This window comes from Salvelinus namaycush, chromosome 3, assembly GCF_016432855.1.
Source record: "Salvelinus namaycush isolate Seneca chromosome 3, SaNama_1.0, whole genome shotgun sequence".
In the NCBI taxonomy this organism is placed as follows: domain Eukaryota; kingdom Metazoa; phylum Chordata; class Actinopteri; order Salmoniformes; family Salmonidae; genus Salvelinus; species Salvelinus namaycush.
In genome coordinates, this window is record NC_052309.1 from 97971466 (window position 1) to 97985356 (window position 13891).

A 13891-nucleotide genomic window follows, 5' to 3' on the forward strand; every position below is an offset into this window, starting at 1 on the left:
GTGGATATCCACTCCTCCTCTGTAAAGAGAAGAGAGGCCAGGCTGTGTGGATATCCACTCCTCCTCTGTAAAGAGAAGAGAGTCCAGGCTGTGTGGATATCCACTCCTCCTCTGTAAAGAGAAGAGAGGCCAGGCTGTGTGGATATCCACTCCTCCTCTGTAAAGAGAAGAGAGGCCAGGCTGTGTGGATATCCTCTCCTCCTCTGTAAAGAGAAGAGAGGCCAGGCTGTGTGTGGATATCCACTCCTCCTCTGTAAAGAGAAGAGAGGCCAGGCTGTGTGGATATCCACTCCTGCTCTGTAAAGAGAAGAGAGGCCAGGCTGTGTGTGGATATCCACTCCTCTGTAAAGAGAAGAGAGGCCAGGCTGTGTGTGGATATCCACTCCTCCTCTGTAAAGAGAAGAGAGGCCAGGCTGTGTGGATATCCACTCCTCCTCTGTAAAGAGAAGAGAGTCCAGGCTGTGTGGATATCCACTCCTCCTCTGTAAAGAGAAGAGAGGCCAGGCTGTGTGGATATCCACTCCTCCTCTGTAAAGAGAAGAGAGGCCAGGCTGTGTGGATATCCTCTCCTCCTCTGTAAAGAGAAGAGAGGCCAGGCTGTGTGTGGATATCCACTCCTCCTCTGTAAAGAGAAGAGAGGCCAGGCTGTGTGGATATCCACTCCTGCTCTGTAAAGAGAAGAGAGGCCAGGCTGTGTGTGGATATCCACTCCTCTGTAAAGAGAAGAGAGGCCAGGCTGTGTGTGGATATCCACTCCTCCTCTGTAAAGAGAAGAGAGGCCAGGCTGTGTGTGGATATCCACTCCTCCTCTGTAAAGAGAAGAGAGGCCAGGCTGTGTGGATATCCACTCCTCCTCTGTAAAGAGAAGAGAGGCCGTGTGGATATCCACTCCTCCTCTGTAAAGAGAAGAGAGGCCAGGCTGTGTGGATATCCACTCCTCCTCTGTAAAGAGAAGAGAGACCAGGCTGTGTGGATATCCACTCCTCTGTAAAGAGAAGAGAGGCCAGGCTGTGTGTGGATATCCACTCCTCCTCTGTAAAGAGAAGAGAGGCCAGGCTGTGTGGATATCCACTCCTGCTCTGTAAAGAGAAGAGAGGCCAGGCTGTGTGGATATCCACTCCTCCTCTGTAAAGAGAAGAGAGGCCAGGCTGTGTGTGGATATCCACTCCTCCTCTGTAAAGAGAAGAGAGGCCAGGCTGTGTGGATATCCACTCCTCCTCTGTAAAGAGAAGAGAGGCCGTGTGGATATCCACTCCTCCTCTGTAAAGAGAAGAGAGTCCAGGCTGTGTGGATATCCACTCCTCCTCTGTAAAGAGAAGAGAGGCCAGGCTGTGTGGATATCCACTCCTCCTCTGTAAAGAGAAGAGAGGCCAGGCTGTGTGGATATCCACTCCTCCTCTGTAAAGAGAAGGGAGGCCAGGCTGTGTGTGGATATCCACTCCTCCTCTGTAAAGAGAAGAGAGGCCAGGCTGTGTGGATATCCACTCCTCTGTAAAGAGAAGAGAGGCCAGGCTGTGTGTGGATATCCACTCCTCCTCTGTAAAGAGAAGAGAGGCCAGGCTGTGTGGATATCCACTCCTGCTCTGTAAAGAGAAGAGAGGCCAGGCTGTGTGGATATCCTCTCCTCCTCTGTCTACCCAAACAATTTCACCCACCACAGAAATCTGCTCTCTCTCTCTCTCTGGAATTTCCTCTCACTGCCTAAACGCCCTCAGAATGTAAAAGACAGTAAGAAAGAGAGAGAACGTAAAAGACAGAAAGAAAGAGTATGTGTGTGTGTGTGTGCGTGCGTGCGTGCGTGCGTGTGGATGTGTGTGTGTGTGTGTGTGTGTGTGTGTGTGTGTGCGTGCGTGCGTGCGTGCGTGCGTGCGTGCGTGCGTGCGTGTGTGTGTGTGTGGGAGGGGTGGGGGGGACTTCATCACTCCACGGCTCTGGAGCAGTGGGACCTTGCCTGACCCCTCACCCTCCATGGATTCCTCTGATCTGTCGATCACGACATACATTCAGTCTGAAACTGGCAGCCTAGAGGTCATTTGTGTGACTTCAAAATGTACAAATCAAATTCATCACCGATTGGATCATCTCTAACAAATCTAACCAGTCAGAGTATCAACGTTAATAACGTCATCATGTAGGCCGGCTCTGGTCCAACTACTCGGTTTCTGGGACCAGTCAGAACGTCCAGAAAGTGTTCGCATTCTAGAGATTGTAGTGGAAGGAAGCAAATCCAGACTCCTAGTGGAGAAGAAAGGTCCGTTTGGCTGGAGTGATGTAAATGGGTAGCCAGGCAGAGTGGGACCTACATTAATGTTGAACTCTAGTTTGTTTACGAAGACTATTCCTAAATCATTGCTGTTCTCCTGAGGTGGCTGCCATCTTCAGCAGCAGTACTACAGGACATAAGATCAACCTAAGAGCCCCTTCAATAGAGCACAAACTCACATATTCAGACATTGGCTGGCCCTCGCGTCATACTCGTCGCCAAACCCACTGGTTCCAGGTCATCTACAAGACTCTGCTAGGTAAAGCCTCGCCTTATCTCAGCTCACTGGTCACCATAGCAGCACCCACCCGTAGCACGCGCTCAAGCAGGTATATCTCACTGGTCACCCCCAAAGCCAATTCTTCCTTTGGCCTCCTCTCCTTCCAGTTCTCTGCTGCCAATGACTGGAACGAATTGCAAAAATTACTGAAGCTGGAGACTTATATCTGCCTCACTAACTTTAAGCATCAGCTGTCAGAGCAGCTCACAGATCACTGCACCTGTACATAGCTCATCTGTAAATAGCCCATCCAATCTACCTCATCCCCATACTGTATTTATTTATTTATCTTGCTCCTTTGCATCCCAGTATCTCTACTTGCACATTCATCTTCTGCACATCTACCATTCCGGTGTTTAATTGCTATATTGTAATTACTTCGCCACCATGGCCTATTTATTGCCTTACCTCCCTTATCCTACCTCATTTGCACATGCTGTATATAGACTTTTCAACTGTATTATTGATTGTATGTTTGTTTATTCCATGTGTAACTCTGTGTTGTTGTATGTGTCGAACTGCTTTGCTTTATCTTGGCCAGGTCGCAGTTGCAAATGAGAACTTGTTCTCAACTAGCCTACCTGTCACGCCCTGACCTTAGAGAGCCTTTTTTATTCTCTATTTGGTTAGGTCAGGGTGTGACTTGCGTGGGCAAATCTATGTTTCTATTTCTTGGTTGGCCTAGTATGGTTCCCAATCAGAGGCAGCTGTGTATCGTTGTCTCTGATTGGGGATCATACTTAGGCAGCCCTTTTTCCCACCTTGTTTTTGTTACTGTGTAGCCTGCAGAACGTAATGTTCGTTTATCTTTTGTTGTTTTTTTGGTGTTCATAAAAATAAAGGAAGATTACCACGCTTACCACGCTGCGCCTTGGTCTCATTCCAACAACGGACGTGACACTACCTGGTTAAATAAAGGTTAAATAATAGAAAATAAACAAGTAGAATGCATTCTAATTCACAATGTCTGCCACTTACCAGACATTTTTATCCTGGTCAGTAGACCCAGGGTTGTGTCAGGATGAGGTCATAGCTGAGGTCATGTCTGAGGTCATCACCAGGCTGTGGGAGCACCCTGTCCTGAGTCTCCTACTACCACAGCGCCCTGTCCTGAGTTTCCTACTACCACAGCACCCTGTCCCCTGAGTCTCCTACTACCACAGCACCCTGTCCTCTGAGTCTCCTACTACCACAGCACCCTGTCCTGAGTCTCCTAGCACCACAGCACCCTATCCTCTGAGTATTCTACTACCACAGTGCCCTGTCCTGAGTCTCCTACTACCACAGCGCCCTGTCCTCTGAGTCTCCTACTACCACAGCACCCTGTCCTGAGTCTCCTACTACCACAGTGCCCTGTCCTCTGAGTCTCCTACTACCACAGCGCCCTGTCCCGAGTCTCCTACTACCACAGTACCCTGTCCTGAGTCTCCTACTACCACAGTGCCCTGTTCTGAGTCTCCTACTACCACAGTGCCCTGTTCTGAGTCTCCTACTACCACAGTGCCCTGTTCTGAGTCTCCTACTACCACAGTGCCCTGTTCTGAGTCTCCTACTACCACAGCACCCTGTCCCCTGAGTCTCCTACTACCACAGCACCCTGTCCTCTGAGTCTCCTACTACCACAGCACCCTGTCCTCTGAATCTCCTACTACCACAGTACCCTGTCCTGAGTCTCCTACTACCACAGCGCCCTGTCCTCTGAGTCTCCTACTACCACAGTACCCTGTTCTGAGTCTCCTACTATCACAGTGCCCTGTTCTGAGTCTCCTACTACCACAGCACCCTGTCCTCTGAGTCTCCTACTACCACAGTACCCTGTCCCCTGAGTCTCCTACTACCATAGTACCCTGTCCCCTGAGTCTCCTACTACCACAGTACCCTGTTCTGAGTCTCCTACTACCACAGTACCCTGTTCTGAGTCTCCTACTACCACAGCACCCTGTCCTCTGAGTCTCCTACTACCACAGCGCCCTGTCCTCTGAGTCTCCTACTACCACAGTACCCTGTTCTGAGTCTCCTACTACCACAGCACCCTGTCCTCTGAGTCTCCTACTACCACAGCACCCTGTCCTCAGAGTCTCCTACTACCACAGCACCCTGTCCTGAGTCTCCTACTACCACAGTACCCTGTCCTGAGTCTCCTACTACCACAGTGCCCTGTCCTCTGAGTATCCTACTACCACAGCGCCCTGTCCTCTGAGTCTCCTACTACCACAGCACCCTGTCCTCTGAGTCTCCTACTACCACAGCACCCTGTCCTCTGAATCTCCTACTACCACAGTACCCTGTCCTGAGTCTCCTACTACCACAGTGCCCTGTCTGAGTCTCCTACTACCACAGTGCCCTGTCCTCTGAGTCTCCTACTACCACAGCACCATGTCCCGAGTCTCCTACTACCACAGTACCCTGTCCTGAGTCGCCTACTACCACAGTACCTTGTCCTGAGTCTCCTACTACCACAGCACCCTGTCCTCTGAGTCTCCTACTACCACAGCACCCTGTCCTGAGTCTCCTACTACCACAGTGCCCTGTCCTCTGAGTCTCCTACTACCACAGTGCCCTGTCCTAAGTCTCCTACTACCACAGTACCCTGTCCTGAGTCTCCTACTACCACAGCACCCTGTCCTCTGAGTCTCCTACTACCACAGCACCCTGTCCTCTGAGCCTCCTACTTCCACAGCACCCTGTCCTCTGAGCCTCCTACTTCCACAGCACCCTGTCCTCTGAGTCTCCTACTACCACAGTACCCTGTCCTCTGAGTCTCCTACTACCACAGTACCCTGTCATCTGAGTCTCCTACTTCCACAGCACCCTGTCCTCTGAGTCTCCTACTACCACAGCACCCTGTCCTCTGAGCCTCCTACTTCCACAGCACCCTGTCCTCTGAGTCTCCTACTTCCACAGCACCCTGTCCTCTGAGTTTCCTACTACCACAGCACCCTGTCCTCTGAGTCTCCTACTACCACAGTACCCTGTCCTCTGAGTCTCCTACTACCACAGCACCCTGTTCTCTGAGCCTCCTACTTCCACAGCACCCTGTCCTCTGAGTCTCCTACTTCCACAGTACCCTGTCATCTGAGTCTCCTACTACCACAGCACCCTGTCCTCTGAGTCTCCTACTTCCACAGCACCCTGTTCTCTGAGCCTCCTACTTCCACAGCACCCTGTCCTCTGAGTCTCCTACTTCCACAGTACCCTGTCATCTGAGTCTCCTACTACCACAGCACCCTGTCCTCTGAGTCTCCTACTTCCACAGCACCCTGTCCTCTGAGTCTCCTACTACCACAGCACCCTGTCCTCTGAGTCTCCTACTTCCACAGCACCCTGTCCTCTGAGTTTCCTACTACCACAGCACCCTGTCCTCTGAGTCTCCTACTACCACAGCACCCTGTCATCGGAATCTCCTACTACCACAGATAGTTACCATCCTTTAGGTTTTCACTCCAACCCTAATCTAGCACATCTGATTCTAATAATTAGCTGGTTGACAAACTGAACCATTTTAACTGGGGTTGGAGCGAAAACCTACAGGAGGATAGCTTTCCAGGAACAGGGTTGGAGACCCCTGAGTTTGGATGACCGTTTGGAAGAGTGACACATTTAACCTCATACAGTAGTGACAGTCAGAGACACCTCTCTTTCTATCTCTCCTTTGTGTTTATCACGTCACAGACATCGGAGACTGAAGCACACACACACACACACACACACACACACACACACACACACACACACACACACACACACACACACACACACACACACACACACACACACACACACACACACACGTTCTGCATAATTGAGTTGTGACACAAAACACTGGGACACAGTCATGTATTCAGCATTCCCAAATCAGGAGGCATCCCACACTACTGGAAATGAAAGACAGTAGCCCATTAGCTTTGACAACAACCGAAAGAAAAATGTTTTTAACACAGACTTATACAAGCACTTTGACAGCATTCCAGTCAGCATCTGACAGCTTTTCTTCACTTTCCTCATCCTTTCTTCTCCTCTTCCTGTACTCCTTTCCTTCATCTCAACTATTGTTTGTGTTCAGTCTTTCTTCAGAAACTGAAACCAGTATGCCACTGGTTGCATTAGGCAGTTACAGGGAGTGAGCAGTGAGCACATAGCACATACCACTAGATACCTGGTGTTGACAGGGATCAGCTCTGGACAGGTGTGGATGCGTGCCTAATGGGCATGTGCTTGTGAAGTACGCAGGCAGATGCAGACATGGGAGAGGTGTCAGCCTGTCAGTAAAGCCCACGGCTGGAGACGTACAGAGGATGGACGAGGCACTGAGAGACGAAGAGGAGGAGGAGAAGGAGGAGAGGGATGACAGAGGGAATCTGTGCCAGGGGCAGAGAGATGAAAAGGGGAAGAAAGCCCCTAAAAAGGAGGGAGGGATGTAGGAAAAGAGAGAGGTAGAGACGGTGGTGGAAGGATGGGGGAGGGAGAAGAGAGCCAGGTGTTACTCTCACAGCCGTGGTCAGTTGCTGAGTTTCTTTTAAAGGGATCTCTCTCTTTCCCTCTCCTTCTCTCTTGCTAGGGGTGGAGGGAGATTTCACTGGAGGTACTATTGTGTATCCCCTGTAGGAAATTTGGTCTATAAATAGTTTGATTTGATTTGTGTTTTCGTAGTGAGGATGTCTCAATAAAGAGCAGTAAAAAGTCAAGTTTCTCTCTCTCTCTCTCTCTCTCTCTCTCTCTCTCTCTCTCCTTTAGAGAGCCTTATAAAGAGCTGCTAAATCAATAGCACACTGTGCTCTGAACTGAACACTCTCACACACCATATGCCCACATGACCTCCATGGCTGACACACACGCAGCTCACAGCAGCTACAGAAAGAGAGAGAGAATAGTTGACCTGAAGAAGCAGTTGAAAAGGCAGCATTCCAAATGTAATGTTCCATTTCAATACCCACATTCAACATATAGAACTCTCAATGAAAAATACTCTATTTAAAAATATATATAATACAAAGTTTGGATATGATGTGTCCTCATGGCAGGACTGAAGATGTTCCCTAAAAGAGCAGTAAAGAAAAGACAGAGAGACAGAAAAAGAGGAGAAGAAGAGTCCAAAAGAGAAGACTAACCTTCAAAGTCTGATAGGATTCCTTCCAAGTGAGCATTGACAGTGGAATCAGACATTTTGTGGTTGAATCTGAGGGAGCAGGAATCCCTTATTCCCAAGCAAGGCAAAGTCTCCCAGACGCTGTCTCCCGCTTTAAACAAATCCCAAATTAGGAGCCCATGCGGGGGGGGGGGGGGGGGGCAGACAGAGGTAGCAGCTCACTGATCCAAGAGTCCCTTTTTTAAATCCACCAACTTTTTTCCCTCCCTCTCTTCTCGTCCTCCTCCTCCCTCTTCCACTTTCAGAGCTGCTGTTGTTGCTGCAGAGCTTGGAATGAGAGAGCGATGACAACCCCCCACGCCCTCTCTCTCACTCTCTCCAGTTCTCTCTCGCTCTCTCTTTCTTCCTCCCTCCTTCCCTCCCTCCCTACTCCTTCCCTCTCTCTTGCTTTTCTTCAAGTGGTCTCTGCCTGTATTTACTCCTGTGTTATTCCTGCTAGTGAAGATGTATCACAACCACTCTTCATACAGACGCACACTCACACACATTAGAACACATGCACATTCACACGTGTGTGCACATACTCATGGGTAGACTCACCTGTTTTATCTTCCACAAGTATACACTAACTGTAAATATACACAACTTTGAAGCAAGGAACACAACTTTGAAGCAATACAGATTCTCTGTATGCAACACTGTGAGGAAAATAAAAACCGTTGATGGAAATATACAGAGCCTCCAGAAAGTATTCACACCCCTTAAATGTTCCTCATTTTGTTGTGTTACAAAGTGGGATTAAATGGATGTAATTGTCATTTTTTTGTCAACGATCTAAACAAAATACTCCGTAATGTCAAAGCGGAAGAAAATTCCAACATTTGTAAAAAGTGTATTAAAAATAAAACACTAATATATCTTGATTAGATACTGTAAGTATTCAACCTCCTGAGTCAATACATGTTAGAACCACATTAGGCAGCAATTACAACTGTGAGTCTTTCTGGGTAAGTCTCTGAGAGCTTTTATACAACGGGTGGGTCTAATCCTGAATGCTGATTGGTTAAAAGCGCATTCCAGCCGGTGTCCAGCCGGCAAAATCTATGACGTTAAAATGCCTATTTACTCTGTTCCATCTGACTGTGCAATCCACTGTCTCATCAGCCCAGGCAGGGTGTCACGCCCTGACCTTAGAGAGCCTTTTTATGTCTCTATTTGGTTTGGTCAGGGTGTGATTTGGGGTGGGCATTCTATGTTTTGTTTTCTATGTTTCTTTATTACTATGTTTTGGCCGGGTATGGTTCTCAATCAGGGACAGCTGTCTATCGTTGTCTCTGATTGGGAACCATACGTAGGTAGCCCTTTTTCCCTCCTTTCGGTGTGGGTAGTTAACTTTGTTTGTGGCACTAATGCCCTGTAAGCTTCACGGTTGTTTTTCGTTTGTTGGCGACATTTTGAAATAAAAAGGAAAATGTACGCTGACCACGCTGCACCTTGGTCTTCTTCCAGCAACGGCCGTGACACAGGGACGTTATGCATTTGATCTCCACTATAAAAAGCATCTAGTTTACTTTTCAACAGCGGAGATTTGTATAAACCTTACTGTCTGTTTCTCCGACATTTGCAACATTGTTTCAATATTCAAATTCAATCTCCAACTGTCCCATATTAATGAATGTGTAGGGGTCGGGATGAGAGAGAGAGACAGGCAGCGTTCTCAGCCAAACGAAATCATGAATCAGCTGGCATCATTTTTATGGATATATACAAAGAAATGTCAATTGAAAAAAGGTCAAACGAAACGAAGTGCAGCTAGTTTGTAGTCTTTCCAGCTTCAGTTTGAAGTTATTGTGTTAGTTGTGTTGTTGGCTAGCTCCTCTGAACAACAGTGCCGTAACAAGAGAGCACATTTTCTATGCCAGGCGAAATCTCGCCTCATTAGCTCATTGTTATGGATGTATCCAAATACATGTCACTAGAAAACAGCTTAAACAAATGCAGCTACTGTTGTTATTATTTGCACTGTTTGACGTGACTGTAAGTTAGCCATAGTTGGCTAGCTAGCAAGCAAGGTAAAAGAATGTTGCAGCCAGAATGGCAATGGAACATTTAGAACGAACGACTGGGTCGTGTCCATAAATACAGAACAAAAAGACTGAAGGACTGGGTCGCGCGTCCCTGGCAACCAAACCAATAGAACGAACGACCACCGGCTTGGGTAGCAACCCAAGATTTGTTTCGGGACTATATCCTGTGGAACGATGAAATAGTATGAATACATTCATCAAAATAACATTTTTAATGAAAATATGTCAATCATTATTTGAATATGTTGGTAACCTGTTGTATAAAAGTGATAATGCCCTAGGAGCTGGAGTTTGGAGGATATATTGGCACGGGTGTTGTTAGGCCCGAGACGAAGTCGAGGGTCGGCAAACCGCTCTTCTCCGGCATTATCACTTATTCCACACCTGGATTGTGCAACATTTGCCCATTATTTTTTATATAATTCTTCAAGCTCTGTCAAATTTGTTGTTGATCATTGCTAGACAACCGTTTTCAGGTCTTGCCATATATTTTCAAGCAGATTTAAGTCAAAAGTGCAACTCAGCCACTCATTCCCTGTCTTGGTAAGCAACTCCAGTGTAGATTTGGCCTTGTGTTTTAGGTTATTGTCCTGGCGAAAGGTAAATTAATCTCCCAGTGTCTGGTGCAAAGCAGACTGAACCAGGTTTCCCTCTAGGATTTTGCCTGTGCTTAGTTCTAGTTCACTATGGTCGAGCCTGTTCCAGCATCACTATGGTCGAGCCTGTTCCAGCACCACTATGGTCGAGCCTGTTCCAGCACCACTATGGTCGAGCCTGTTCCAGCACCACTATGGTCGAGCCTGTTCCAGCACCACTATGGTCGAGCCTGTTCCAGCACCACTATGGTCGAGCCTGTTCCAGCACCACTATGGTCGAGCCTGTTCCAGCACCACTATGGTCGAGCCTGTTCCAGCACCACTATGGTCGAGCCTGTTCCAGCATCACTATGGTCGAGCCTGTTCCAGCACCACTATGGTCGAGCCTGTTCCAGCACCACTATGGTCAGTGGAAGAGATCTTCAGATAATAAATAAGTTGGGTAATGATTTAAGGACCATGTGAACTTCCTTCTCTGTGTGTGTGTGTGTGTGCGTGTGCGTGTGCATGTGCATGTGTGAGTGTCTGCATGTGTGTAAGAGTCTGTTAATGAGTCTGTGTAAGGGTTTGTGTATGAGTCTGTGTAAGAGTCGGTGTATGAGTCGGTGTATGAGTCTGTGTAAGAGTCTGGGTATGAGTCTGTGTATGAGTCTGTGTAAGAGTCTGTGTAAGAGTCTGTGTAAGAGTCTGTGTATGAGTCTGTGTAAGAGTCGGTGTAAGAGTCGGTGTATGAGTCTGTGTAAGAGTCTGTGTATGAGTCTGTGTATGAGTCTGTGTATGAGTCTGTGTAAGAGTCTGTGTAAGAGTCTGTGTATGAGTCTGTGTAAGAGTCGGTGTATGAGTCTGTGTAAGAGTCTGTGTAAGAGTCGGTGTAAGAGTCGGTGTATGAGTCTGTGTAAGAGTCTGTGTATGAGTCGGTGTATGAGTCTGTGTAAGAGTCTGTGTATGAGTCTGGGTGCATGTGTAAGAAACTGAATTATCTATATTGGATTCTTTCACCTACTAAAGTCTGTCACAAGCCTGAAGCAACAATTTCCATTCTAGTCTTTTAAAGCCCAGACTCTGTTGGTGGTTTCCGTAGTGTAAGCTGTGTAAAGTGCCTGGGGCCACCAACGGCTAAGCAGCTAGAGAGTAGACCGACAGAATACAGGCGTACAGGGATTGAGTACTGAGGGTGACCCTGTGGCTGGGAGTGTGTTAGTGTGTGTGAGGGTACATCCTCTCTGTCAGAGCGGGAGTGTGTTAGTGTGTATGAGGGTACATCCTCTCTGTCAGAGCGGGAGTGTGTTAGTGTGTGTGAGGGTACATCCTCTCTGTCAGAGCGGGAGTGTGTTAGTGTGTGTGAGGGTACATCCTCTCTGTCAGAGCGGGAGTGTGTTAGTGTGTGTGAGGGTACATCCTCTCTGTCAGAGCGGGAGTGTGTTAGTGTGTGTGAGGGTACATCCTCTCTGTCAGAGCGGGAGTGTGTTAGTGTGTGTGAGGGTACATCCTCTCTGTTGGAGCGGGAGTGTGTTAGTGTGTGTGAGGGTACATCCTCTCTGTCGGAGCGGGAGTGTGTTAGTGTGTGTGTGTCGCTTGCGGCAAAGAGTCAAAGAAAGAATGATCAATTACTGTAGATGTTAGAAGATAGGAAGATAGAAGGTACCGCTAAAACTTTACAGTCAAGCTATTTTTTTATAAAAAAAAAAAAAAACTAATTATAATATAACACATAATACATATTGCAAAAATGTACTTTAGTACACTAATGACAGAATGTGCAATATGTATTATGTATGTGACTATATGAGAAGTGTACAATGTTTATGACAGGGGTGCAATGTACGTATTATGTTGGGTATGTCATGACCAGTGTCTATTTTCTATACAGCAGTACTGTGTGTCTGAGACAATTTCCCCCTCGGGACATTAAAGTTCATCCTATCCCATCCTATCCTAATGAACATCAGTTACTTCCTGGTGCATGCATTGTTCTGGATTAGTAACATCCTGAGTGAGTACGACCTCAGCATTCAAAACCCTCTTCTTTCTATATTTACAACCTGTTTCCAGTGAAAAGAGATGAAGTTGAATTTAACAAGGACAATCTTGTCCAGCAGTGAGACTATATTTCAGAATAGGAGTGTAGCTGATCATCTCTGAGTGTGTTGTTTTCTCAGTGGAAACCTGACAACACCAATAAACAGTGTAGTTAATGGCTCAAACTGGCTCAAAGTAACAACAGCAGCATTCTTCCTGCAGAGATACACACACACACACACACACACACACACACACACACACACACACACACACACACACACACACACACACACACACACACACACACACACAGAGAGCTCTATCGGTAATGAGACACTTCCTCCACCAGATGTCAGTGTTGTATCTATAAAACTAGGGCTGTTGCACCAACAGTGACAGAAGTTGTGGCCCAATAGTGAGATGTGTAACTTGATAGCCATGGAGACATGTGGAGAATCCCTCTGCAGACCTTCTGGCTGTGACACACCCTCCTCCACACCTACTCTTCTGCCACATGTATCACATTCCCTGGCACACACACACACACACACACACACACACACACACACACACACACACACACACACACACACACACACACACACACACACACACACACACACACACACACACACACACACACACACACACCACAACTCCTAACACATGCTCCAAGCCCACCATGGGGCTGGAACACAGCCACTCCTGTCCCCATCCCCTGCAGGCAGCAGCTGACAGAGAGGGCTGTCTTTACTAACAGGATGATATGGATCACATGTCTATCATGGTTGTTGTGCTGCCAAACATAACCACACAAATACAATCCCATGTGGGATTTAAAGGAGAAATCATTTGGTGTGGTTATGTGTCCTGTACAGGTTATGACAGTACCATACACAATTTAGCAGACACTTTTATCCTCTTACAGTCATGCATTCATTTTTCATATGGGTGGTCCCCCACGGGAATCAAACCCACAAGCCTTTGCCTTGCAAGCACCATACACTAACAACTATGTCACACAGGAGTGCAACAGAATACTGTAAAGTCTGGCGCTGGTCCCTTGGGTCATTAAGGGCCAGCACAGATACAGCTGAGGTCTATTAACCTTCTCACTGAACCCCTGGGTTACATTACCCCCTCAGGTGGCTCTCTGTACCAGTGGGTACTGACCATGACCTGACCATCCCACCACAACCCTCCCTCTAACCCACTGACCTGACCATCCCAACCCTCCCTCTAACCCACTGACCTGACCATCCCACCCCAACCCTCCCTCTAACCTACTGACCTGACCTGACCATCCCAACCCTCACTCCAACCTACTGACCTGACCATCCCAACCCTCCCTCTAACCCACTGACCTGACCTGACCATCCCAACCCTCCCTCTAACCCACTGACCTGACCATCCCAACCCTCCCTCTAACCCACTGACCTGACCTGACCATCCCAACCCTCACTCCAACCTACTGACCTGACCATCCCAACCCTCCCTCTAACCCACTGACCTGGCCTGACCATCCCAACCCTCCCTCTAACCTACTGACCTGGCCTG

At 47.8% G+C, this 13891-nt stretch overlaps 1 protein-coding gene across 3 annotated transcripts in view; it reads right to left on the bottom strand.

Moving 5' to 3' along the window:
• The window catches only part of LOC120043843 (septin-9-like), a 149772-nt gene that overhangs the window by 98779 nt on the left and 37102 nt on the right, over positions 1–13891 (bottom strand). The window contains exon 1 of one of the 3 annotated variants that reach the window (XM_038988441.1): positions 7652–7787. The exons of the other annotated variants lie outside the window; for them this stretch is intronic. Coding sequence (XP_038844369.1) covers positions 7652–7706 — 55 coding nt within the window. The 5' untranslated portion in view covers positions 7707–7787. Of the gene's footprint in view, positions 1–7651; positions 7788–13891 lie in introns of those variants that run through there. 3 annotated transcript variants of the gene reach the window in all.